Genomic DNA, 27,670 nt, shown 5'->3' on the forward strand with positions numbered 1-27,670 from the left:
TGAGGGAAAAGATTATTATATTCTTCACAACACATTCAAATATCCAATATGGAGAAAATTTTCATACTACAAAATGCAAGGTCTTGTATCCACATGAGTTTGAAAACAGACCAAACGAACACACAAGAAAACTACAAAATACATATGAAAAGAACAAGGAAAAAAGAAGCTTGAACCATACCCAGCAACACATCAAAGATTGGATTACAAGGCCATTATTCTTTCAGTTGGGTATAAAATTAAGCATATCAAACAAATCGTTAAGCTAACCTAACAAAATGGATATTTCACATATCTATCATCTAAGTAAGAATGGGCCCAGACTTATCCGATGCCTCATCTTCCACCAGACAACTCAATAGCATCTTGGTTATAAACAGAATCTTCTCCCCAGTCAAATCTTCTTTGTAGTCTCTCATACTCTTGCCTGCGAGTAACCTCAATATGCTGCCATTCTTCCCACCTCTCAGCCAACCCCTCTCCTTCCAGCATCCGCACCACCTCTGACATTGCAGGGCGTTCCTCTGGTGATGATTGGGTACAAAGCAATGCAACTTGAATCATCATTTCCACCTCTTGAATGTCGTAATTCTTACTTAAGTTGGGATCTACAATGGCATCAAGTCTCTTCTCCCTCTCCAGCTTCTTGACCTTCACAAGAGGATAAATACAAAATCTATTAATTAGTAGAAGTTATTCACCCAGATAAAAAGGATGGGCAACAGCTAAACATGTATTGTCATGTCCGAGCATCGAGTCTCTTCTCCCTCTGATGCAGAAAATTACTTGTTGACAGTAATCAACTCAACTCCTGGCTAGAGTAAGCACGTAATTCCGCAATAAGGAAATATTCATTAGTATGACAATAAGAAGGAAGCATTTCTTCTTAATGTTCATATACAGGAAAACACCAACTTAATTGTGAACTACATACACAACAAAGTGAATGTGATGTCTTTAACTGCAAATTAAACATTTAAGCGTAGAAGTATATGCACTGAGATAAAGAAGATGTAGCATCCTTGATGAAAGTGATGGTACAAATGATTTTTGCAGGTCTCTATGAGAAACCAGAGAATTACTTGCATGAGTGCAATCTACTCCAGCTGTATATAGATTGCACTCGTGCAAGTAATGGTTATACCCAAAATAAAATCAGCTATCTATAGTACTATACAGTTACGTGATGCAAGTAAGAGAGAATGACAAACATGCATGTAAAACCAGGACCTACATAACAAGGTTGTCTTACATGGTCCAGCAATAAAACATCATCTTCTTCCTCCAAACGTGAAAAGTCAATCGCCCTTTGGCCTGTCACTAGTTCTAGAAGCATGATTCCGTAACCAAAAACATCAGTTCTTTCTGAGGACTTCCCAGTGGACAAGTATTCAGGCGCTATGTGGCCCATTGTTCCACGAACTTGAGTTGTCACATTAGTTTTTCTAACATCAACCAATTTTGCCAAGCCAAAATCACCAACAACTGCTTCAAAATCTTCATCTAGCAACACATTTGCAGCCTTAACATCCCGATGAATAATTTTAGGATTGCAATGTTCATGAAGGTACTCTAGTCCCCGAGCTGTCCCTAAAGCAACACGTTTTCTTGTAGGCCAATCTAAAACAGGCTCCCCAGGTTTAATGTCTGCACCAGTGCTCAACATCAGTACAATACTATCAGGAAGGCTCCCAGAATCAATAATAGACTTGATTTTCAATTATTTAAAAAAAAAAAAAAACAGTAGTAGACTGAAATTTCAAAAGTGAATATGGTCTAATAAGTTACATATCCTATCGGTTAATGGAGAACAAGTGTAACCCCAGAGCAAGTGTAAGGAGAGAGTGGGGGATGTAAGATACACAATTCCCACTGGCTGGCTCAAGTTTTCTGTACACCACCTCAAGCCTGCATGGTGTCCAGACACTCAAAGCATGCCAGCCTACTGGTGGTGATGTTTAACCATCAGAGACGCACACAAGAACCAAGTTCAGAATCTGTTCAACACATCAGTGTGTGTATGTGTGTTGGCATGTGTCATTCTCTGTGCATTGGCATTCAACTATCAACAGCTCTTATTCACATACATAACTCAAAGAACTGATACCTCTTAGACGATAGGCAACACTTAAGTTCTGCATATAGGGATAGACTAAGAGGCGTTCTGTAGTAGTTGTGCAAAATCCAATCAGCCGTAAAAGATTCCTGTGAACAGCTACACTTATCATCTCAACTTCCCGTTGAAAAGCTTGATCTCCTCCAGGACTCTCATAGTCAGTTAACCGTTTCACAGCAACTTTTGTATTATCAGCAAGCACCCCTTTATAAACTTTTCCAAAACCTCCCTGCCCTAAAACATTTTTCTCACTGAAGCTCTCTGTAGCGAGCTGTAATTCCCTCCACGAAAATCTTTTCAATTGACCAAATGCAATTCTTCGATCAACTTCACCTGAGCAGTGATCATGCATGTTAAAATATTAAAGCAGATGTTTTGAAAGCAAATTTCCCTGTTAAAGTTTAGTTTAGATCAAATACCGATTCTATCAATTTGAGAAAAAGTACCCAAGAACTATCAAGTAATCATGTCAGGTAACCAGATAAATTCTACCAGAAAAACAATAAATTCAAGTAGGCTCATAATCAGAAGAGCTTGTGTATATCATACAACATAACGCCCTATGGTATTGAGGAAAAAAGATCAGTTTAATTATATAACTAATGCATTATGGTATTGAGATAGACAGATCATTGAAGCATCTTCTATGTGAAATTTGATATGTTTCCAGGCAGAAGAAAGTAATCATACAATGTCGAATAAATTCAGGATTGCTTAACAAATCCAGCTAAATAACAGATTTCAAATAGGATTAAGATCATGATCTTAGACACACACAAACACTGTGAGTGTGCCTGGATCATACAGGGTTTTTTTATCCGGTAGTCACTTTATAATAGAGTTGGCTGGTGGAATCCAGTTTCCTGCCACAGAACAGCCAGGTTACATATTATGCCCAAAGATAAATAAAATAGGAGTACTACAGGATGTAATGTCTACCTCTATATACCAACTGTTTTCACAAGAAAATGCAACAATACACACAATGTGCTTTAAAAAAAAGTGTAGCCCAAGTACGCAAGAAGTATACAAGAGGGACGCCTAATTAAAAATAGAAAACGACACGAGAATCATGAAAACTCAGGCCATAAAAATCTGCCACAGTAATTTAAATATCCATAAGAAGGAATTGCTCAAAGAGAAATCAGTAAATCAACACATACAAATAATTCTGCTACATGCTATATCGGTTTTCTTTTTCAAACTTTCATTCAGCACTAATAAAATTTACCCAATTCTAGGGCAGTTAACACTAATTAACCTAGTTGAATGATAATTTTTTTGATCAGTAAGTTGAATGATCATTTTTACTGAAGAAGTAAAATATCCTAAAGCTAATTAAAAACTTGGCTAATTTCAAGTGAGTTCTAAGAATTCCGCACTCATATGTTGAAGTTTAGAAGGCTTCACATATGGTTTCACATTGCAGATGTCACCTAAAAAAATAAGCTGAAGTATTATTTCTGTCATCCTACGTAAACCATGATGAGAACAATCACCATTCAATTTGTTTTTTTTTTTTTTTTTTGGATAGGTAATTACCACGCACAATTTAATTGAGAAAATCACCAACCACTTTAGCAGTTCCATAAGTAAAAGGACAACAACCTGCAACATCCACAAAAACTTCACGCTTGTAGCCTCTGTGTCTACTCTTATACAGAATAAACAGAAAGCCACCAAGAAGAAGAATTACAGCACATCCTGCCACAATCCCAAGTATAATTCCAATATTCAGTTTTTGCGAACCACCTGTCCAGAGGGAAAGAACTGCCATTAAGCTAGTAAAACAAAAGATTAAAACACCGTTACACTTATAGAGAAAAAAAAGAACTACACCATTTTACTCCAGAAAAATTTCTCAATATTATGAATCTGATCCAATTAACCTGAATCTCCACTTTCAGATGCACAAATCCCACATTTAAACCTGTTTCCTGAAAAGCTGAAACAAGGAGTTTTGTTAACAATAAAGAGGAGCAATAATAGCATTCTTTTTAGTAGCACAAATAATAGAAATAATGACAACAGTAATATAGAAGATGTCATGATGATGATAAAACATCTAACATATTCTAAGAACAATCTTATTGTTGATATCAAAAGACACTTCACATATAATAAATATATATATAGACACACACACACAACTTTTTTTGTTGGTCAGTATCAGGCACAGAAAGGGGATAACATCCAGAGAACCCAAGTACAAAGATACCTTCAGCTTCCACATCCCTAGAAGGATAACTAGATGAAAATAAATGCCCTTAGATGTGTAAATTCTTCACAATTTTAACCCAGGAGTGGAAGGGCCTAAACTTCTCGTTCCTATAAAATTCGTCACAATTCTCACTCAAACTTAACAACAGATAGCAAGGTGAATGGAGTTGAGATCATACTGGATCATCTCTCCTGATGGAAACAGCAGTCTCTCGAATAGCAGCCTTAGAAATTTATGCATAATTGACACTGATGCATGTGAGAAAATCCAATAATCTTCCACTTTCTTGAGTGTCTTTTCTTACTAACCAAAAAAGGTATTGTTTCTCACCATTGACCATGGAGCAGTGAAGTTCATTTAAGAGCAGTACATTGAGGGAAATAGAACTGGTGTCTGTTTAAACGCTTATCAACTACTAGTAGATCAAGGGCTTCAAATGGAAAGAGCAGAGTGGAGCATTATTGGTATCTTGCAATGGATGCTAAAAGAAATTCTGCACTGTTTGTTGGATGCTCGTCATCACCATATGAGACTGATGATATGTAAATGAATGGGATTCGTCCTACCCATACAAATTGGGCCAATATAAGTGAAAATATCTCCCCTACTTAGCAAAGAAGAATTTCAGTATGGTGCTGTGAGGTTGCGGCCATAAGATTTAATTAAGTACAGCAGAATTTTTCCTAGCACGACTCACACTGAAACAGATGGACATGAGGATCCAAATCCTAGCAATATATTCCTCAATGGTACTTCAGATACACAATAGTAATTAATGTTGTTCATACTTGTACTTTTGAACTTTGAATAACCGATTGGGAATCTGACCACTGAGATCATTTGAATCAAGCTGACTGCAAAAAGAGTTTCAACCGTACCATATTAAATAATGAAAGAACCACATAGCAGATAGGTAAATTAAACTTCTGAATATAAATCAAACTTTTCATATCATCTCTGCAAAGTTTAGGATATCACATACAGATTGATTAATTTTTGAAGACTTGAAAGTGAATCGGGAATAGTTCCAGTGAGATTGTTTTGACTCAAAGTCCTGCTTTCACAATGAAGAAAATCGCACTGTTAAGAAGAGATTATGAAGATGCATACACTCATCAATATCTTGGAAACTGACAGTGCAGGAGTCACTTACAAGAACTGAAGCATTTTAAGATTACCAAGGGAAGATGGTATTTCACCAGTTAAATTATTATTTGACAAATCCAAACTTCCCAAACTTGCCAGATTTCCAAGCTCCTTGGGTATGACACCAGTAATGCCATTTCCTGGCAGTGCACTGCATGATAATGAAACAGATACACATTAGCGTCGCACATAAAAGCATATTGCTTAGACATATTTCAATGAATGGGGAATACGATCACCCAGGAACCCCCAACTGAAATCTCAGTCAAGTTTGCTTGAATACCCCCAAAATGAGAGTTTTCCCATATATTATATAAACTGGGCCTTAATTACAGTCTACAAATCATCTGTAAAATAGGAAAGAATAAAGCAATACAGGAAAGGAAATAATACTAGTGCCTATACACATATACAACTACTGCTATTTACAGCCATAAATATTTATTGCCATATATAGATATCATTGACATTCCCCCTCAAATTGATGCTGGTAGATCAAGAAGCATTAATTTGTCAATTATGAATTGATGACGGTGGCTAGACATAGCCTTGGTAAAGACATCAGCAATTTGGTGTTGGGTGGAAATGTGAGGAAGTATAATCACATGATGATCAAATGCCTCACGTTTGGAATGGCAATCTACTTCAATGTGCTTGGTGCGCTCATGGAACACAGGATTGGCCGCAATCTGAATAGCACTAGTGTTATCTGCATGAAGAGGGGTAGGAGTAAGTTGCAGAACACCAAGTTCATTCAGTAAACCCCAAAGCCACACAATCTCAGAACATGCTGATGACATAGCACGATACTCAGATTCGGTAGAAGATTTGGATACGCAATCCTGCTTCTTACTTTTCCAAGAAATGAGAGCATTACCAAGAAAAATACATCAACCAGTAATGGAACAACAAGTATCCACACAACCAGCCCAATCAGCATCGTTGTAACTTGTTAATTGTAAGGAATTCTCAGTAGAAAAGAATAAACCTCTACCAAATGTACCTTTGAGATAACGAATGATCCATCGTACTACTACAAGATGAGATTGACAAGGAGCCTGCATAAACTGACTGACTTGCTGGACAGGTCGGGTAATAGTCAAGTAATTTAAACTCCCTACTAACCGCCGATACAGAGAGGGATCAAATAATAGGTCACCCTCATCCCGAAAAAGCTTTAAATTGACCTCCAAAGGTGTAAGTACTAAGTTTCCAGATTGAAGCCTAGCCAAGATGAGAATCTCTTGGGTATACTTGTGCTGATGCAAAAGCATATGGAACAAGAATGTACCTCGAGACCAAGAAAATACTGAAGTGAGCCAAGGTCTTTCATATGAAAGGTAGTTTTGAGATGCTACTATAGTCGCTCAATCAGGTGAGAATCAGAACCTGTGATAACTATATTATCGACATATATTAAAAGAACAATAAGTCCAATGGTAGTTCTCTAAATAAAAAGAGAAGAATCAAACCAGGTCTGACTAAAATGAAAATCAGGAAGAGTGGTACGAAACTTCTCAAACCATGCACGCGGTGCTTGCTTTAAGCCATACAAAGACCTTTTCAACCGACAAATCTCAGTGGAGGATGAACTGAACATACCAAGAGGAGGAAACATATAGATTTCTTCCTTCAAATCCCCCATGTAAGAATGCATTTTTCACATCCATCTATCTAAGAGACCAGCCTTTGGAAGCAGCAATGGCGAGAAGAGTACATACAGTAGTCATCTTGGCAACAGGTACAAAGGTCTCCTCATAATCAAGGCCATACTCCAGACAATTTCCAAGAGCCACTAAACGGGCCTTATATATGTCAATAGTACCATCAGGTCTGAGTTTAATAGTGTACACCCATTTGCAGCCAATGCGCCATTAGAACATGGGACAATTTCCCAAGTGTGGTTATCCTAAAGAGCCTGAAGTTCATCTTGCATAGCTTGCCGCCAACAAGATTGAGTAGCAGCCTGAGAATAAGACTTGGGCACAGAAGTTGTATCCAGAGTAGCCTGATGGGCACCATGTACAATTAGAAGACACAATAGAAACAGAATTTTTATTCCCCAAATAACCTTGTTTCACAAGATGATTCAAAACAGAAAAATTGGGATGTCCCAATTTTTTATGCCAAACATCACTATTACTAGTAGCAGCAATACAAGCAACGAAATCAAAACTAGAAATGGAAAACTAAAGAGAAAATAGATGTCCCACTTTAGGCCCCTTTGCAATCACATTCCCTGACACTTGATCCTACACACAATAACCATTACGATCAAAATGAATCTCACAATTATTATCTACAAGCTATCAAACATAAATTAAATTCGTAGATAATTCTGGTGACACAAATTCAAAGACCTAGAGTTCCAATTGCAGTGGTAGGAAGAGTATTACCATTGGTTATTTGAATGTGTTGGTCACCCTCATATTGACGAACATCATGTAAAGCATCGGCATTTCCAGTCATATGATTGGAAGCAACAAAGTCAACCAACCAAGGAGAGGTGAGGAAATTTCCCTTAACTTGAAGACCCAGTGCAGAAAAAGCGAAAACACTCATATGTTGGACCATCTCAGGTGTAAGAGCCAGCTGTAGGTGGCTGCCCCCGGAGCAGAAACAAAGGGGACAGCAGCTAAATTAGCATGGGCAGCAATGTCAAATCCTTGGCCCTATCGATTCTAAGGCCACATGCGACAGTCTTTAATAATATGGCCCTCCTTTTTGCAATAATTGCAGCACTTTCTGCTGCAATGCTTTGCAATATGCCCAAATTCCTTGCAACTAAAGCACTATATCTGTGTCTTGGATATTCCTTTCCCTTGAGCAGTATATGCCACATTAACCATCTCAGTTGTCACAGTTTCTTGAGTGAGTCCATGTTGAGTGGCAAGACGCTGCTCTTCTCTCAATAATTCCCCCAAGCACACATCCAAGGAAGGAACAGGATTACAGTTTATCAAACCAGCTCGTGCAGTCCCAAACTCAAGTCTTAGGTTCTGCTTGGCCACCAAGAATTCTCAGATGAGAATTTTGAGTTTTAAGATTAAATATTAAAATATTATATTTTAATATTATTATTGTATTGGGATTTGAAAAAGTTAAGAAAAAGTTAAATTGTTTATTATATTTTGTATGGGGATTTGAGAAAGTTGTAATGATGAGATGAGAATTTTATGTTTAAGATGAAAATTCCTTGTGGCCAAACACAACCTTAGTTTCATCAAGAATTGATCTCTTTGACTCTCAGCATGAACAACTTGGAATGCTTCTAGGGCTGCCTTAGGAACTTTAGAATATACTATCCCAGAATACTCACTCCATAAATTTAGGAATCTAGCATAGAGCTGTTCAATAGAGAGATTACCTTGTCTATAGGTGGAAATCTCTAACTCAACTTGAAATTTGCAGTATTGTCTTGATAATATACACGCCTAAAATCGTCCCACATCTCCTTAGCAATAGTAAATGATCGAAGATTGTTGACCATATGTGGTTCAACGGAACTTAATAGCCATGAAACAATCTTGGCATCTTTGCTAGACCAAGAACTAAATTCTTTTAGATCAGTAGGGGCCACAGAAGACCCATCCAAGTGACCCCATAATTCCTTTCCTTTCACAAACATTCAAAACTGGAATTCCCAGCTTTAATTCTTCCCATTTAAGGGAATGATTGAACTTTCACCCGACATGATTACCACAAAATCAAAATGAGTTAAAAAAATTAGTTGCCGATAGACAACACCGGGATTAGAACCAGAAAAAATTTTCCACCCAAAAAAAATAGGAACTGTCGGCCAACCAGAATATACTAACTCGAGAGATAAATGCACCGACTACCAAGAAACACTTGCCTGTAAAAATAGAGTGCACCAAAATGCCAGATAACACTAGCCTACGAACTGAGTGCAGCGAAACAGCCAAAGAACACCTCTCTGAAAAACAGAGGGTGCCGATAACCCCAATGGCCACTGACCCACAACAGAAATCACCGATACAGCCAAAGACTTTTGGCCTAAGGACAGAAAGTGCTGAAATACTAGAAATAGCCAAGAACAGAGTGTATCGAAAAGTGAAAACTTTAGGAACACTAACCCAGAGATATTCGATGCCGACAATAATGAAAACTTAGCCCAGAAAAGTTAGCTCTGATACCATGTCAAGTTTGCTTGAATTCCCCCAAAATGAGAGTTTTCCCATATATTATATAAACTGAGCCTTAATTACAGTCTACAAATCATCTGTAAAATAGGAAAGAATAAAGCAAAACAGGAAAGGAAATAATACTAGCGCCTACACACATATATATAACTACTGCTATTTACAGCCATAAATATTTACTACCATATATAGATATCATTGACAATCTCTAACAGGCAAGAATTCAAACATATATGTTGCCAATTGAAGGCCACGAGCATTGACATTTTGTCAACAAAAAGATAACATTGACAATCTCCATCAATGCTTGGTTCTCTTATGAAATACCGCATTGGTTATCACTTTGTGTTTCTTATTTTTCCATATGGCCAAGTTTCCTCCAAAAAGAGTAGCAATGTGCAGTAGACCTTTTATCTGATGGAGGACATTCCAAGGCTTGGAGTGGCGAATGTATGAGTGGCAACATCCCAATATGAAATCCTAGGAGCTTCTAAGAAGGTTCACTACACTAACCACATACAAGGTATTCAGCCAGTTGAATATTGAACGGAGATGTTCCCACACCATTCTCAAAGTCTGAAGATCATTTATGCTACCTTTATGGCTATTCTTATTTAATTTATCAGAAAGAATTGTACAAATTTTTTTTTTTTATAAGTAAGAAGTTTATTAAAACAAGTAATTAGGTATTGCCCAAATACACAGGAAGTGTACAAGAGAAAGACACCTAATTAAAAGCTAACCCTGGAAAACAGTACAGAAGTCATTAAGACTATTCCCATCCAATACAATAACCGAAGCCCAAAGCAGCAAAGTATGAAAAAAGAAAGCTTTAATCCCTTCCACCGATTGTTCTCCATTCTCAAAACAATGCTCATTCCTCTCATTCCAAATACACCACATAAGACAAAGAGGTACCATCTTCCAAACGGTTGCTATTTGATGATTTCTTAGAATCCCTCTCCAACAAGCCAAAAGGTTCACCACCCTTTTGGGCATCACCCAAGCAATTCTCACCTTAGTAAATGTTAGCGTGATATGCTCTGTGTTTCCTTATTTAGCTTTAGACACTTGTATATATTTATTTACGTAGAATCTGTACAAAAGGCTAGTTTCCATACATAGACAGATTTCATTTACTGTAATCCAAGCTTAATTCTAGCCGTGTATATTGCACTTTGGTGCCTTTATAATGATAAGAAATCCTCACATTGAGGTATTCAAGCCATTTTGACATGGTATCAAGAGCAGGTTACTAGTCTTACGTTTTTTTTTTTTCCTTCGGGTCTTTTTTTTTTTGTGTTCTCGGCGGCCTCTGTGCTGTCTTTCGGTGCTGGACTGGTGATTCAGACCTCTCTGTGTGATTTTCGGTGCAGTCTGGTTGTGGGTTCCGTGTGTTCTGGTGTTTCGGTCCTCTCTGTGTGATTTTCGGTGCAGTCTGGTTGTGGGTTACGGGTTTTCCTGTGGCTTTCAGCAGTCTTTTGCGTGGCTCTGGTTCCAGGCTTCTAGTCGGCACTTTCTGTTGCCCTTTCCGTTGCTGGTTTGTGTTTTTCTGCTGCCTCTTTCCATTTCGGCTTCCTGGGTTGGGTATCGGCAGCAGCACTTGTCATTTTTTTTGGTCTCGGCAGCAGTTGTTTCTGGAGCTTTCGGCAGCTTCTTTATTTCTTTTGGATTGTCGGCAGTTTTTTGGTTGGTCAGGTATTATTTTAATTCGGCGTGTGCTTATTTTTTTTACGGGTCTCATGTCTTCCGAGTCTTTTACCGTAAAATTTACGGGTAAAAATTATTCTGCATGGGAATTTCAATTCCGTTTATTTGTTATGGGAAAGGAGTTATGGGATCATATTGATGGGAGTAATCCGGCTCCTACTGAGCTTCCTAAATTAGCTCAGTGGCAGATCAAAGATGCTAGGGTGATGACATGGATTTTAGCATCGGTTGATCCTCTCATTGTTCTCAATTTGAGGCCTTATAAAACTGCTAAATCTATGTGGGAATATTTGAAAAAGGTGTATAATCAGGACCATACGGCTCGACGGTCTCAGTTAGAGTATGAAATTGCCAATTACACTCAAGGCAATCTCTCCATTCAGGATTATTTTTCTGGATTTAATAATCTTTGGGGAGAATTTACTGACATAATTTATGCCACGGTACCAGAAGAGTCTCTCTCTGTTGTGCAGAAAATTCATGAGCAAAGCAAGCGCGATCAATTTTTAATGAAGTTACGTCCTGAATTTGAGGTCACTCGCTCTAATTTGATGAATCGTGCTCCTGTGCCGTCTTTGGATATTTGTTTTGGGGAATTACTTCGTGAGGAGCAGCGACTTGCCACCCAGGCTACTTATCAGCACGACACAATGATACCCACTGCTGTTGCTTATGCTGCTCACGGAAAAGGCAAGGGACGAGACATGCGGACAGTTCAATGTTTCAGTTGCAAAGAATACGGACATATTGCTAATAATTGTGCACGGAAATCTTGCAACTATTGTAAGAAGCCTGGACATATTATCAAAGATTGTCCTACACGTCCCCAAAATCGCCAGGCTCATGCTTATCAGGCTACGGTGGGTTCCGCTTCTTCTACTCCTGTTAATGACTCATCTACTATTACTACTGAGAAGGTTCAGCAGATGATTCTTTCAGCTTTTTCAGCCTTAGGGCTGCAAGGTAACGGTTCCCTTTCTCCCTCATGGCTTGTTGATTCGGGTGCATCTAATCACATGACTAGTTCTTCTGATACACTTAGCAATATTCAGCCTTATACTGGATCGACACACATTCAGATTGCTAACGGTAGTCAGTTACCTATTCATGCTATTGGGGATATGGATTCCACTGTTAGAGATGTTTTTGTATCTCCTCAGCTTTCTACTAGTCTTATTTCAGTGGGTCAACTAGTTGATAACAACTGTGATGTTCGTTTTTCTCGTGATGGTTGTCTTGTGCAGGATCAAGTGTCGGGCAAGATACTCGCGAGGGGGCCTAAAGTTGGACGTTTATTTCCTTTACATTTTTCCATTCCTGATGTCATTTCATTTGCTTGTAACACTGTGAACAATAAGTGTGAAGTATGGCACAAACGGTTGGGTCATCCTAATTCCGTTATTTTATCTCATATCATAAACTCTGGTTTGTTGGGCAATAAAGATCAATTTTCTTCTCTCTCTTTTGATTGTTCCACATGTAAATTAGGCAAAAGTAAGTCTCTTGCTTTTCCTTCTCATAGTACTCCTGCTGCACGTTGTTTTGATTTGATTCATAGTGATGTGTGGGGCATTTCTCCAGTTATCTCTCATGCAAATTATAAATACTTTGTTACGTTCATTGATGATTATACGAAGTATACTTGGATTTATTTTCTTCACTCAAAATCTGAGGTCTTCTCTGTCTTTCAACAATTTACTGCTTATGTTGAAACTCAGTTTTCTTCTGGCATTAAAATTTTGCGGTCTGATTCGGGTGGTGAGTACATGTCTCGTGAGTTTCATGATTTTCTTAATCAAAAAGGCATTGTTTCTCAACGTTCTTGTCCGTATACACCTCAACAAAATGGTGTTGCTGAACGGAAAAATAGACATTTGTTGGATGTCGTTCGTACGTTACTACTCCAATCCTCTGTTCCCCCTCAATTCTGGGTCGAAGCCTTATCTACGGCAGTTTATTTAATTAATAGATTGCCATCCAGTGTTTTGAATTTTGAAAGTCCTTATTTTCGTTTGTATCATCGACATCCTACCTATCTTGATATGCATACTTTTGGTTGTGTCTGCTTTGTTCATTTGCCTTCTCATGAACGACATAAGTTATCTGCTCAATCTGTTCGATGCGCTTTTATGGGTTATAGTGCTTCTCACAAAGGCTATGTTTGCTTTGATTCATGCTCTAACAGATTTCGCATTTCTCGTCATGTTGTGTTCTTTGAGAATCAGTCCTTCTTTCCTTCTTCTGTTGAGTCTTTACCTGAGATACATGCTTTGCCTAATTTTGATGACCCGGTTTCTTTTCCTGATCGTTTCAAATCTGGACTTGTATATGAAAGACGACGTCCTCCTTTGCCCCTTCCTGAGCCTGGTCCGCCATCTGAGCCTGTTCAGCATGCATCCTCTACGGGTGATCTGCCTCATACCATAGTTCCTCGCCGTTCGACCAGAGTATCTCGCCCACCCGACCGGTATGGTTTCTCTCATACCTCTCTTCATGCTACTTTGTCCTCCATTCCCATCCCGTCAGGTTACTCTGAGGCAGCTAAACATGATTGTTGGAGGGCGGCGATGGCCGAGGAACTCCAGGCTCTTCAGGATAATCATACATGGGATGTTGTTCCTTGTCCTGCTCAGGTGAAAGCCATTGGTTGTAAATGGGTTTATTCCATCAAGCTGCGTTCTGATGGGACTCTGGATCGGTATAAGGCCCGGTTGGTTGCACTTGGTAATCGGCAAGAATATGGGGTGGACTATGAGGAGACTTTTGCTCCGGTTGCCAAGATGACTACAGTTCGGACTATTCTCTCGGTTGCTGCCTCTCAAGGCTGGCCTCTTCATCAGATGGATGTAAAAAATGCTTTTCTTCATGGTGATCTCAAAGAAGAAATCTACATGACCCTTCCTGCTGGTTTGTCCTCCTCTTCCTCCTCGGATGTCTGTAAATTGAAAAGATCGTTGTATGGGCTGAAGCAGGCTCCCCGAGCGTGGTTTGATAAATTTCGCTCCACTTTGCTTCAGTTTTCTTTTAAGCAGAGTGCCTATGATTCTTCTTTATTTTTCTGCAAGACATCTCTTGGCATTGTTCTTCTTCTGGTTTATGTTGATGATATTGTTATTACTGGGACAGACTCTGCTCTGATCACCCAATTGCAGCATCATCTCCAAGCATCCTTTCATATGAAGGATCTTGGTCCTCTTACTTACTTCTTGGGATTGGAAGTCCATACTGATCCTTCTGGCATTTTTTTGAATCAGCATAAATACACTCAGGATCTGATTACTTTGGCTGGTCTTCAGGATACTTCTTCTGTGGATACTCCTCTGGAAGTAAACACGAAGTATCGTCGGGAAGAGGGTGATCTACTCTCTGACCCCACCCTATATCGACAGTTAGTGGGGAGTCTAAATTATTTGACTATTACTCGCCCTAATATTTCCTTTGTTGTTCAGCAGGTGAGTCAGTTCATGCAGGCTCCACGCCATCTCCACTTGGCTGCTGTTCGTCGTATTATTCGATATCTTCGAGGTTCCCCTAGTCGTGGCTTGTTCTTTCCTACTGGCACTCCTCTTCGTCTTGTGGCTTACAGTGATGCTGATTGGGCAGGTTGTCCTGATACGCGCCGATCTGTTACAGGTTGGTGCATGTTTCTTGGTGACTCCTTACTCTCTTGGAAGAGTAAGAAACAGGATCGTGTCTTCAAATCTTCTACTGAGTCTGAATACCGTGCAATGTCCGCTGCTTGTTCTGAGATTCTCTGGCTTCGGGGTCTTCTTGCTGAAATTGGTTGTGTTCAGTCCTCTCCTACCCCTCTCCATGCTGACAACACCAGTGCCATTCAGATTGCTGCCAATCCTGTGTTTCATGAGCGTACCAAACATATTGAGGTGGATTGTCATTTCATTCGGGAAATCTTGGACTCTCGTATAATTACACTTCCTCATGTTTCTACTAATCTCCAGATCGCCGATGTGTTTACAAAGGCCATGACACGACAGCGTCATCAGTTTCTTGTCAGCAAATTGATGCTTCTTGACCACCCAGCATCAATTTGAGGGGGGATGTTAGCGTGATATGCTCTGTGTTTCCTTATTTAGCTTTAGACACTTGTATATATTTATTTACGTAGAATCTGTACAGAAGGCTAGTTTCCATACATAGACAGATTTCATTTACTGTAATCCAGGCTTAATTCTAGCCGTGTATATTGCACTTTGGTGCCTTTATAATGATAAGAAATCCTCACATTGAGGTATTCAAGCCATTTTGACAGTAAAGACCTTGTCCTACAAAGGCTTCGACACATTAATGAAGGAGAAGATGATCCGCTGATTCACCACATCTTTTTTACATGAAGCACCAATTCATTGCAACGATTCCATGCTTTCTCGGCTTATTGATGGTAAGAATTTTCCCGTGAGAAGCCAACTACCCAAAGAAAGCCACCTTAAGAGGCACACCTTGAATCTCCAAATATTTTTCCAAGGAAAAAATTCAGTAGAAGAATGTGATGCCAAGACCTTGTACAAAGATCTAACTGAGAATATCTTTTTTTTTGTTTTAAAGTAAATTTTATTGATATAAGAGACAAAACCCGAGTACACTAGTGGTATACAAAGAGCATGCCTGATTACAACTAAATACTAGTAAAAGTTACAAGCAAAGTATGAAGGTTATCCATGTTACAAATAATGGCTAAAGCCCAAGAAAGAAGTGTATTGTAGAAAACAGGTTTCAATTCAGCCACAGAATGCTCCATATCTTCAAAGCACCTCTTGTTTCGCTCCAACCACATGCACCACATAATGCAGCGAGGAATCATTCTCTACACAGCAACGATATGGGCATTTCCCTGACTACCTTTCCAACAGCACGTAAGGTCCCTAACACTTCCAGGCATGACCCATGCCACCCCTATCCTATTAAAGACCTTATTCCATAAACATCAAGCCACTACACAATGTAATAGAAGATGATCAATTGATCCCATTCACTCTTACACACATAACACCCATATGAAATAATGAGACCACGTTTCCTCAGATTATCCAAGGTGAGAATCTTCCCAATAGATACTGTCCAAACAAAAAAGACAATTATGGGGGGTACCTTGCACTTCCAAATAGCCTTCCAAGGAAAGCTATGGACATTAGGAAATCCCGAGAGAGCCAAGTAGACACAGTGCATCAAGAATTTTTTATTTCCCCTTGGAATCCACAGTAGCCGATCCCTCATCTCATTGCCAATTGAAATAGCATATAACAAATCAAAAAAACCAAAAAACATGTCCAGCTCCCAATCTTGGGCTGCTCTTGAAAATCTCACATTCCAATGTACAGCCCCATTAGACCGTACCAATAAATCAGCCACAACAGCCTCTCTGTCACAAGCAATTTGGTAAAGCATAGGAAACAATTGCTTAAGAGCCAAGTCCCCACACCACACACCATGCCAAAAGTAAACATTGTTGCCGCCAACCAGCTCTAATGTTTTTCCACAATCCCACTCCATGTGCCCCCTAACTTCGTTAGAGCACCAGTGCCCCCCCCCCCCCCCCCGGGCCCGGCGAGCTAAGAATCTTCACTTCCCTCCATAAATCCTCTCCTTCACTATGATACCTCCACAACCATTTCCCCAAAAGTGCTTTGTTAAAAACCCTTAAATTACGCACCCCCAACCCTCAACATCTTATTGGAGAACAAACTTTGTCCCAACCCACAAGATGGATTTTAGCTTCATCCCCCATTCCTCCTCAAAGAAAATTGCGGAAAGTTTTCTCAATATGAGAAGCCACACTTGTAGGTATCGGAAATAAGGATAGAAATAACTAGGGAGATTAGATAAAGTGCTCTTGATGAGAGTCCATCTCCCACCCTTGGATAGATATAAACGTTTCCATCCGGCCAATCTTCTTTCATTTTTTTCTACCACTCCATCCCAGATAGATTTTGTCTTGAATGCTGCCCTCAATGGAAGACCAAGATTGCAAAGGCAATGAGATAATCTTGCAGTCCAAGACAGATGCCAAGCCTTGGATATTGTTCACACCACCCAAAGGGACCATTTCGGACTTCGAGAGATTTACCTTCAAACCTGAAACCGCTTCAAAACAAAGCAAAACAGCTATATAGTGCATATGAACACTATCCAGCTCACAAAATAGCAGCGTGTCATCAGCAAATAATAAGTGAGATATAGAAATCCCTCCCACTGAAAATCCGGCAACAAAACCTCCACTAACAGCTACACTCAACATGCGGCTCAATGCATCCATAACAATCACAAACAATAAAGGGGAAAGAGGGTCCCCTTCTCTTAAACCCCTGAAGCTGTTAAAAAATCCTTCCGGTGTTCCATTCACCAAAATTGAGTAGCGAACCATAGTTATACAATGCCGAATCCATGAAATTCATCTCTCCCCGAAGCCACTTCTCACGAGTAAGTAGCACAAGAAATCCCAATTTACATGATCAGAGGCCTTCTCCATATCCAGTTTACACAAAAGACGAAGTGTACCCTCCTTGAGTCTACAATCCAGACATTCATTGGCAACCAACACCGAATCCAAAATTTGTCACCTTCACAAAATCATTTTGAGGTTTTGTTATAATGCTACTCAAAACCTAACTCAAGCAAATTGGCAAGCACCTTTGAGATAATCTTGTACACCCCATTAATGAGGCTAATAGGCATAAAATATTTCACCTCAATTGCCCCAACTTTATTGGGGATTAGAGCAATGAAGGACGTGTTAAGACTTTTTTTTCAAATTTACCAAAAGTGTAAAGCTCCTGGAAAACCTACATAATATCCTCCCCCACCACATCCCAGCCCTCAAGAAAGAAGGCCAATGAAAACCCATCTGACCCCAGTGCTTGGTCCTTGGCCATCCCACAAAGCACCCGAAGAACCTCCTCTGTTTCAAACAGTCTCTCCAACCACACAAAACTAGCTTGATCAATATTCTCAAAGTGCATACCATCCAATTTGGGCCGCCACTGGAATTTTTCAGCAAGTAAATTTGTATAGCAAGTAACAATGTGGTTCTTAATAACCTCATGATCAGAACATACCTATCCCTCAACCTAAAGCATATTGATTGCATTATTCCTACAGTGTGAATTAGCCAACCGATGGAAGAATTTCATACAACGGTCCCATTCCTTCAACCATAGGGCTCTTGACTTTTGTCTCTATGAAATTTCCTCCATCAGTAACACCTTCTCCGATTTTGTAGTTGTAGCTAGTTTCCTGCAAGCGTCTTATTCGGAAAGAGGAGCACTCACTTCCCTTTCCTCCAAAGCCTTTAAAACCTCCAAGAGAGACCTTTTCTGATTATCAATAAGCCCGAAGACTTGGCATTCCACCTCTTCAAATCCCCCTTCAATGCTTTCAATTTCCCAGCAAATATAAAACCGGGTGAACCCTCAAAAGAGTACGAAGTCCACCACGACTCACTTTATCGACAAAGCCCTCAACTTTCAGCCATATATTTTCAAACTTAAAATAACGTTTACCCTCTTGAATGCCTCCACAATCCAAAACAATGGAAAAGTGGTCCGAGCAAACTCTATCCAATCTTTTCTGCTACACTGCAGAGTAGTGTGCCTCCCAAGAAGGAGACACCAAAAATCTATCTAGACGAGACCAAGTGTGCACACCACCAGCAAGTGGTAAGTTCATCAAATTCATATCAAAGATAAATTCAGAAAACTCATTCATTGCCCAGCTAAGCCGAGCATCTCCCGGTCTTTCACTAGGAAATCTAGTGACAGTAAAATCACCACCAATACACCAAGGTAAGTTCCACCAGCTGCCCAAACCCGCTAACTCGTCCCAAAGGACCTTCCTATGGGAGTCCATGTTTGGCCCATACACGCCAACAAAAGCCCAACAAAAACCATCCTCCACATTTCTAAACGAACACGCTGCCATGTAATTTCCAACACACTCCTCACTAGACTCAACAACCCTTGAGTCCCACATAATGATGCCCCCTGATGCTCCCATTGAGGAGAGAAACACCCATCTCACAAATGGGCAGCCCCGAATGCTAGTAATGATGCTACGATCTATGAATTCCAACTTTGTTTCCTGCAAACAAACAATATCCAACTTCCATTGACATAAGAGATTCTTTACCCGCAGCCACTTATTGGGATCATTAAGACCCCTAATATTCCAAGAAAGCATTCTAGGCTTCACAAGGAACAACAACCTTGCCCTTGGATCTTTCCTTGCTAGTGCTCCCCTCCCTTCCGTCATAATTGATTGAGCGAGTAAGGTGTTTCAGTTCCTTCTTATTCCTTTTTTTTTTATAAGTAGTTCCTTCTTATTCCTAGCAGTAGATTTAGGGGATTGGGCCCGTCCCTCAATGGCGAAAATCAAAGCCCTGAAATGCTCCTCAAACCGATCACAAGAGATCCCCATACACTCCTAGAGATCCTTCACCTTCTGAATCACCCAGTCCGATGGTAAACCTTCCAGAGAGACCAGAGGGGCTAATGTGCGTAAAGGCTCTGGATCCAGCTCAGCCTCCCTATGAATCAATTGAAGCATACATTTCGAGTTAGCTGCCCCTTCTCCCATCCCTTGGACTGATTCGAGTTGTCCAGAAGCCCTCACTAGAGAAGAGAACCTCTGAATCTTCTCCCTACTGACCACCAGCGAAGTCTCTATAAGTTGAGATTGCTCGAAGGCCCTCGTCGGAGGAGAAGACACCTGACCCTCCTCCCTGATATCCATCAGCAGTGTTTGTGTGGGTTGTGCCAAAGAAACCATGTCTACCGGTGAGAAAACGTTGAGATACCCTTTTGGGTCAACTGTCAGCAGCTCTTTGGACTCCTCAGCTACATCAACTCCATCACCCAGGATCTCCATCGCCATCGTAGAAGAGCTTCTCCTAAGTGTATCGACATTATCTGTGGCATTCGACACCTCAACAAGCCAGCACCGTCACCTGAAGCCTCCAACTCCATCAAAGAACTGCTCAAGTCCTTCTCCGGCGCCTTCTAGGTTTCACGCAAGTCCAACAAGCACCCCGGCACCTTCTCCGGTTGGGTTCGTTGGTTCTAGCCGGCCTAGGTCCCTGCCTCACCCCCCAGCCTGGCCCTCCACACGGGCTGGGCTTTAGCCCTAATCAATTCCATTTTTTTCAACCCTTCAGCGGGCACATAAGGTTTGGGTTTCGCCTAGCCTTTTGATGATGAAGCCCTAGCCTTAAGTCCTGAGCATTGCCCAAGCCCACCTGAGTATACCCATTACACCCCTCCTCAACACACCGTATTAAAGCCGTTGCTTTCTCCTGCAAATCCGACAGTTGCAAATTCAGTTCTAGCAACATACTGAGCACATCTTCCTCTACCATACCCGCGACAGGCCTGCCACCTCCACCTCTCCACTGTGCACCTACCAACCTAGAGGTGAGTGGAGCCTTAACACCCCTACCTGCTTTGTGGGTGGTGGTTCACCTCCACCATTGGCCTTCGTGAAACGATACCTCTGTCGTGAAAGGCTTGTCCTTCCTCCATAACAGCCTCCCACAATACCTCCATCATTTTCCTCCAGCCCTTGCCACCCAACTCTTTAGGAATGAAGATGAAGCTTCTACGGCCACCACCACCGTACTCCACCAAAGCCATGTAACGACCTCGTGCATTTGTTGCGCAATGAAACTTCTGAAGCCCTCCCTTGCTAATGAGTAAAAATCCTTCTTTTCACCCTTCAGGCAGTCCTCCAAGGATTTTGCAAACAATTGTGCCGTGGGGATTCCTAGACTCATCTCCTTAACCATCCTCCTACTCCTTTCAGTAATAAACAAGAACTTCCCTCCCCTTGATAGAGTAAGAGCATTCTCAATGCATTAGCCAAAGTTAAATGATACTTTTAATGAATATGAGATGAATTTAACTTTTAGCTATTCCATTCGCACATGTCCCCACATTAGATTATCTATTTATTCTTTATATAATAATAAAATAATATTAATTTCATATATTTTTTAATATATTTATTTTTATCATATTTTAGCATTCTACTGATTATACGTTAATTATTAATCATATTCTAATTAAATTATTGGTTAAAAAATCAAATTTTTAATAGTCATTTAATATTAATAACCACAAATGTCTAATTAAACTCATCTAAAATTCAATATAAATGCCATAGAATAAATTCAATATAATGCTAATAACCCTTGTTGACATTGATTGTTGCAGTAAAAGCTAAAGAAACCGGAAGTTTTTTGAGAAAATGTAGAGGGAAGAGAGAGAGTGTTACCAATAAATAAATAAATTAAGCATTTGGTCATTGAACAGTTCACACCAAATTTGACTTTACTTTTACAAATACTATAGCTAAAAGCCAAACTTTTTGGCTTTTGCATAATCCATTGCAGCTAAATTTTGGTCCGTAATAGCTAAATGGGACTCTTTTTCTGCATATGCATATTCCATTAAGAGTGCTCTAAACGCCTTGGATTCTATCTCTAAATGCTTCAGGAACGCCATTATCTCCCTACACTAAAAAATACTCAAACTAAAACCAAACAAACACCGTAACCAGCTTACTGACCAATAATACCGATGACCAATAATACCGAGAATTTCTTATTACCAAACTCATTCCAAAGTAATCTGTCCTCCCCTCCAGAGTTTATGTTTAAAGCATAAAGCAAGCTGTAAAAATCAGTAATGTTCCCCACTTCCCAATCCTGGACATCCCTAATAAAGCTTTCTTTTGATAGGTAATAAGAGATTTTATTCGAAATAAATAGGCATACCCAAGTACATAGGAAGTATACAAGAGAATACAATTAAGTACAAGCTAAAGCAAAAACAATACTAAGTAAAAGCTTTACAAATGTTGATATCCCTCAGAAGATTGTTCACCCAAAATTTTAAAGTGCTAAAGAAAAAGTCCCTAAATTCCGTCATTGTGCATTCACGATCCTCAAAACACCTCCAATTTCTCTCAAGCCATAAACACCATAATAAACATAAAGGAATCATTCTCCACTCAGTTGTATTGCCTCGACTTCCCGCTGCACCTTGCCAGCAAGCCAAAAATTCCACCACATGAAAAGGCATCACTCAATCAATGCGTACCTTTGCAAATAACTCATTCCACAAAGCCATCGCCATTTCACAGTGAAGAAACAGATAGTTAACAGATTCACCATTGTTTTTACACATGAAGCACCAGTCCATCACATATAAACCCCTTTCCCTCAAATTATCAATAGTTAAAACTTTCTCAAGCGCCACCAACCAGCAAAAAAATGCAGCTTTATTGGGCACTCTAGCTTTCCAAATACATTTCCAGGGTTATGTTATATTACCATGACTATTTAACACCTTGTAATAGGATTTCACAGAAAAACTGAACTTATTATCATGAATCCACTGCATCGTGTCTTCCCTGGTCTGATCAATCTTAGAATCATAAAGTTTTACATAGAAATCAGCAGCTTCACTCACTTCCCAGTCCTGTAAATCTGTAGTAAATTCCACATTCCAATTCAGCATGTTGTTAGAAAACAAGTATGAATCTGCCACAGCTGCCCCTTTGTATTTAGCAATCCTGAAAAGGCTAGACAATGCTAATTTAAGAGCTAAATCACCACACCAAACATCATGCCAGAAAAAAATATTGGACCCAGTCCCCACTTTGAAATTAATGTTTTTGACAAAATGCCCCCATCCCAATCGAATGGACTTCTATAAACCCACCCCAAACACCCCTTTTATTTCATTAGTGCACCCCTTTGAAATTAATGGACGTCTCTAATAAGGCTTAGTGACCACTGAATAACTTCAGCAGTGTTATCCATCCAATCAGCCACAAAAGCACCTTTATTCGAAGCAATTCTTAAGAGAAAGGGGAAAACATTTGTCAAGGCCTCATCCCCACACCATAAATCAAGTCAAAAACTGATCCAGTTTCCCCTACCCACCTCAAATCTGAAATTTCTGGAGAACTTCCCCCATCCATTATGAATGAATTTCCACACTCCCACACCATATGCCCCTCTCACTTCATTGGAGCACCAACCATCCCAAGTACTCCCATACTTGGCATCAATAACAATCCTCCAAAGAGTATCCCCTTCTTGATAATACCTCCAATCATTTCCCTAAAAGTGCCTTATTAAAAGTTTTCAGCTTTCTAATCCCCAAACCTCCCAATGAAAGAGGAGTGCAAATCATATCCCACTTAAGCAAATGGAGTTTCTTCTCATTCTCCATACCACCCCACAAGAAAGCACGAAATATCCTATCCATTCTATTAGCCACTCCTACAGGCAAAGGAAAAAGAGAAAGGAAATAGGTTGGGATATTAGATAAGGTGCTCTTAATTAAAGTGATTCTACCACCTTTGAACAAATAAGTCCTCTTCCAACCAGCCAATCGACATTCAATTTTCTCTATAATCCCATCCCAAATTGACTTGGTTTTATGAGGTGCCCCCAAAGGAAGGCCAAGATACTTCATAGGCAAGCTAGAGACTTTGCAGCCCAAAATATCAGACAATTCCCCTAGATTATTGACCATACCTACAAGGATCATTTCAGACTTTAGCAAGAGAGCTCACAAAGAACAGATCTGATCAGGATTTGGCTCACAAAGGATCAAGAATTTTACAAAATTTAAGATTGATTGGCATAATGTAGCCAATGATTGTGTGGTTAAAGATTTTTCAAAGGGATCTCGGCATATTTTCCCAACACAATGATCTATAAACTTCTTATATCAATCAAATCCAGCTTTCCACTGGATTAAACAGGCAAAATCAATAATAGAGCTAAAGCCTACTGCAGCTTAAAGAATAAATACATATTTTCGAACTAACACAGCCAACATTAATACTTTTCATACTTACAGAGTCAAAAGAGATTTTAAAGTTCCAATTTTTGGGGACAAAGTCCCAGTAAATCCCATTGACGACAATGTTCTGCAAAGAAACAGTACATTTTTTTGTCAGTACTGCAAGTTAACAATACATATAAGCACCTACTAAGGAAAAGCTACTGAGATATGCATGGAAAGAATATATCCTTGCACGGGTCATGAAGGTTATGATTTACTGGTAACAACATCACCAAGCTTAATATAATTAGAAAAGGAAAGCTACATTAAATAGTATCTTACACATGCTGAACAACACTAGAATTATTATTATCACACTGAACATTGGACCAAGTGCAAGGGTTAACTTGACTAGGATTCCAATCAGTTAGTTGATCGTGTGACGCTTTCAATGAAGTCTTTAATGCAAACAGGGCATCACCTGAGAAAGAACACCAAAATATTCACCACCTAGTCAAGATAACATGTTAACATGCAATACATCAGTAATAACTTGCAAATATCAGGTAACATAGATGATCAGATATAGGAAAATGAATCAGAGAGTCTCTTCAATGCAAATAGGGCATAACCTGAAACAGAATACAGGAATATTCATCACCCAATTAAGTTAACATTTTAACATGCAATACATAAGTAATAAATTGCAAACTCGGGAAAACGTATAAAATCAGAAATTGGAGAATGTATCAGAGAGACACTCAAAGGATTCACTGACAAGATATTCTCAATAAGCCCCACCAACCCTCAATCGAGGATTTTTCATATTAGATTAAAAAGAAGCATGCATGCCTTTATTACAGTGTTAGTTTATATAAAAAAAAAAAAAAATAGTAGTTATTGTAGCAGCATTTAAAAGACATACTCAATCAGGTTCAATTAATTCACTGTTCTTCAGTTTTATGAGATGCTTGGAGAATGGGATGAGATGAGAATTTTGTGAATAGTAGTAAGATGAAATGAGAGAAAACTTGAATAAAAAATTTTAGAATATTATTTTTGTTTTGAGATTTGAAAAGGTTGAAATATTTTTTTGTATTTTATTTGAAAGTTTGGGAAAGTTGTAATGATTAATTTGAAAAAGTTGTAATGATTAGTTTGAAAGTGTTTGTGTTTGAATGATATTTGGAAAGGAAATGAGATGAGATGGGATAAGATGAGATGAGATGGGATGAGAAGGAAACTTTTTCCAAACATCCCCTATTAATGGTTTGGGCGTGGAACAGAGAATAGATACCCTCAGAATCATCTTTCTAGAACTGTGAACAAACAGGAAAACAGAAAAAGGATTTTCTTTTTTGTGAGCGGTAGCTCTCATCAGCATCTAACAGACACTCTTGATCAGGTTCAAATCAACTCAAATGGATGACCAATACATATTGTTTCAGTAATCTTCAGCTTTTAATTGTCAATGATTTTAGATTTGTATGCAGAATAAATGATGACCTTATCATCAATTACAAGATTCCAAACAAAAAAAATTTTGGATTCTGAACAAAATTAAAAGATCTAAACTGTCCAAAACTTCCGGACATATTAGTCTAGTAATACTTGTAGTCTTAGTGACTGCATGCCAATTTTATCCTAAGATTGATGTTGGCTACCTCCCAGTCACTCTAGTTCCATCACTATTCCCTCATATCAAGTACTCTCGCCACAAGAATACTACAATTGGGCATATATGAGAACAACCTTTTCCAATTGATTTATTAAAGAAAAAGAATAACCAACTTCTTAAACCAAAGAGACCTAAAATTGTATCCATATCCATAGTTTCACTTAAGTAATCATTTACTTGCACTATGAACAAAAATAACTGATCAGTACAGCTCAACTGCAACAAGCCCCAGCCTAGACAGCAAACCAAGGCCAGATGTACAAGATCGAGAAAGAGAAACAATGCAGCAGTTTAAATTTGAGTTTTTTAACTAGTTTATGTTTGATTTCCATTTACATAACATTGCCTTGGACTTCAAATAAAACATTTTTGTTGGGATCCAGAGTGGTAGACCATTTACTTGGCCTTTCCATCATTTCATATAAACTGATAAAAACAAAAAACTAGACATACTTGGCATAACTATATGTTGTCTGAAAGCCTTAAATGTTAGGACTTGGGAAAATAAAAAGGAATTGTCAAGCAAGTCACGGTATCATACCTTGAAAATCAGAAAATACAAAAGACTGCAAGCAAGCCAATATCAACACAGTGAAGACCAGTTCCATCTTCAATGGCGTCAAATTCTGTTAGCAACGTGATGAGATGCATAATCATCAATGGATACATGGATGAGAGCCATCGCTGCAAACACATCCCAGAATTGAATAGCAAACTTTTAGATTTGTAACGGACGATGGATATAATAAAACATAATACATTTTATTATAACACAATCCTGAACATGCATTGATGAAGATGTAAACTGACAGACTGGAAGTCAGGGGGGTATACAGACCCTCTCCGACTACATTCTTGTCTTTCTTCCTATTTCCTAACGAGTCTTAATATACTCGTCTTTCTTCCTATATCATTGCCTGTCAATGTGTCGAGTAAGATATACATACAGGACAAGGCCACAAAAACCACCTTCTTCAGCTAAAATCAGATACCAAGTTTGCGTGCATCCATAAATCCATTCTTTCATTTTGTATTCCAATTAGCGATAGTTATTTGGCACGACTCACCAGAAGGGAAAGCTATTTCGTAAAAATTTAACTTTTGAAGAACTTTTAAAAAAGGTAATGATGATATAACTATTCAACTTAATATACGGTGTCCATTTTCAACTGCATAGTCAGTGCTACAGGATTCTGATGCTGACTTGATGAGCCCCTCCATCCCAAAAAACACTCAAAATGGGCCCTCAAATAATTAGTACTTCCTGTCTAAGCAAAGAAAGATAATGAACAACGAGTAATGATCAAATCTCTTTGGCTCTGACCTAAATCAATTATCCCCCAAGACCTTCAAAAACATTTAATTAAGACTCCAGAGGATTCAAACTAACTCAAATCAAGTTTAAGTAACGCTAACCTCAATAACAAAAACGCTTAAATTCTCCAGGTTCGGTTGCCAATAAAACTAGTGTACTTAAAAATCACCTCGGTTTGAACGACCTTTTTCCGAAAAATGAATAGCGGAAACGTAGAGGTCCTCTAAAGTTGAAAAGGCTGAGAAATGAACAAAAAAGGTGGAAGAAGAAGAAATACCTGTTGAGAGGAATCAGGTCAGGAGAAGGTAAATCAGTAAATCAAAAACTGAGTTTTAAGGTTCGCTGGATGAGTTGCTGAGAGAGAGGAGAGGTTCTACGGTGGGTGACAGCAAATATGAAGAGAAGGTTCCGACTTGTTACTGGCCTTCAAAGAGAGCATCTTTCACGAACAATGAATTAATATCCATCCATTTTTCAATAGGAAAAACCTTCTTTTAAGCACATTTATACGTCAA

General features: G+C 39.1%; 1 protein-coding gene across 4 annotated transcripts; it reads right to left on the reverse strand.

Annotated features, from left to right (window-relative positions):
* On the reverse strand, positions 1–27,670 carry LOC122307247 (probable LRR receptor-like serine/threonine-protein kinase At5g10290). 4 transcript variants are annotated; one of them, XM_043119995.1, is made up of 12 exons: positions 27,433–27,670; positions 26,382–26,524; positions 24,505–24,643; positions 24,236–24,307; positions 5,491–5,634; positions 5,320–5,391; positions 5,126–5,191; positions 4,006–4,061; positions 3,725–3,868; positions 2,108–2,449; positions 1,253–1,647; positions 1–651 (listed from the first exon to the last, which is right to left on the reverse strand). In XM_043119995.1, exons 2-12 carry the CDS (start codon positions 26,446–26,448, stop codon positions 337–339), a joined length of 1,812 nt encoding a protein of 603 aa, XP_042975929.1. In that variant the 5' UTR covers positions 26,449–26,524; positions 27,433–27,670; the 3' UTR covers positions 1–336. The 4 variants fall into 4 exon arrangements, with proteins under 4 accessions (XP_042975929.1, XP_042975930.1, XP_042975933.1 ...); XM_043119996.1 differs by lacking the exon at positions 27,433–27,670 and adding an exon at positions 27,257–27,390; XM_043119999.1 differs by lacking the exon at positions 27,433–27,670 and adding an exon at positions 26,810–26,834.

The sequence above is a fragment of the Carya illinoinensis genome, chromosome 4 (assembly GCF_018687715.1).
Source record: "Carya illinoinensis cultivar Pawnee chromosome 4, C.illinoinensisPawnee_v1, whole genome shotgun sequence".
Classification (NCBI taxonomy): Eukaryota; Viridiplantae; Streptophyta; class Magnoliopsida; order Fagales; family Juglandaceae; genus Carya; species Carya illinoinensis.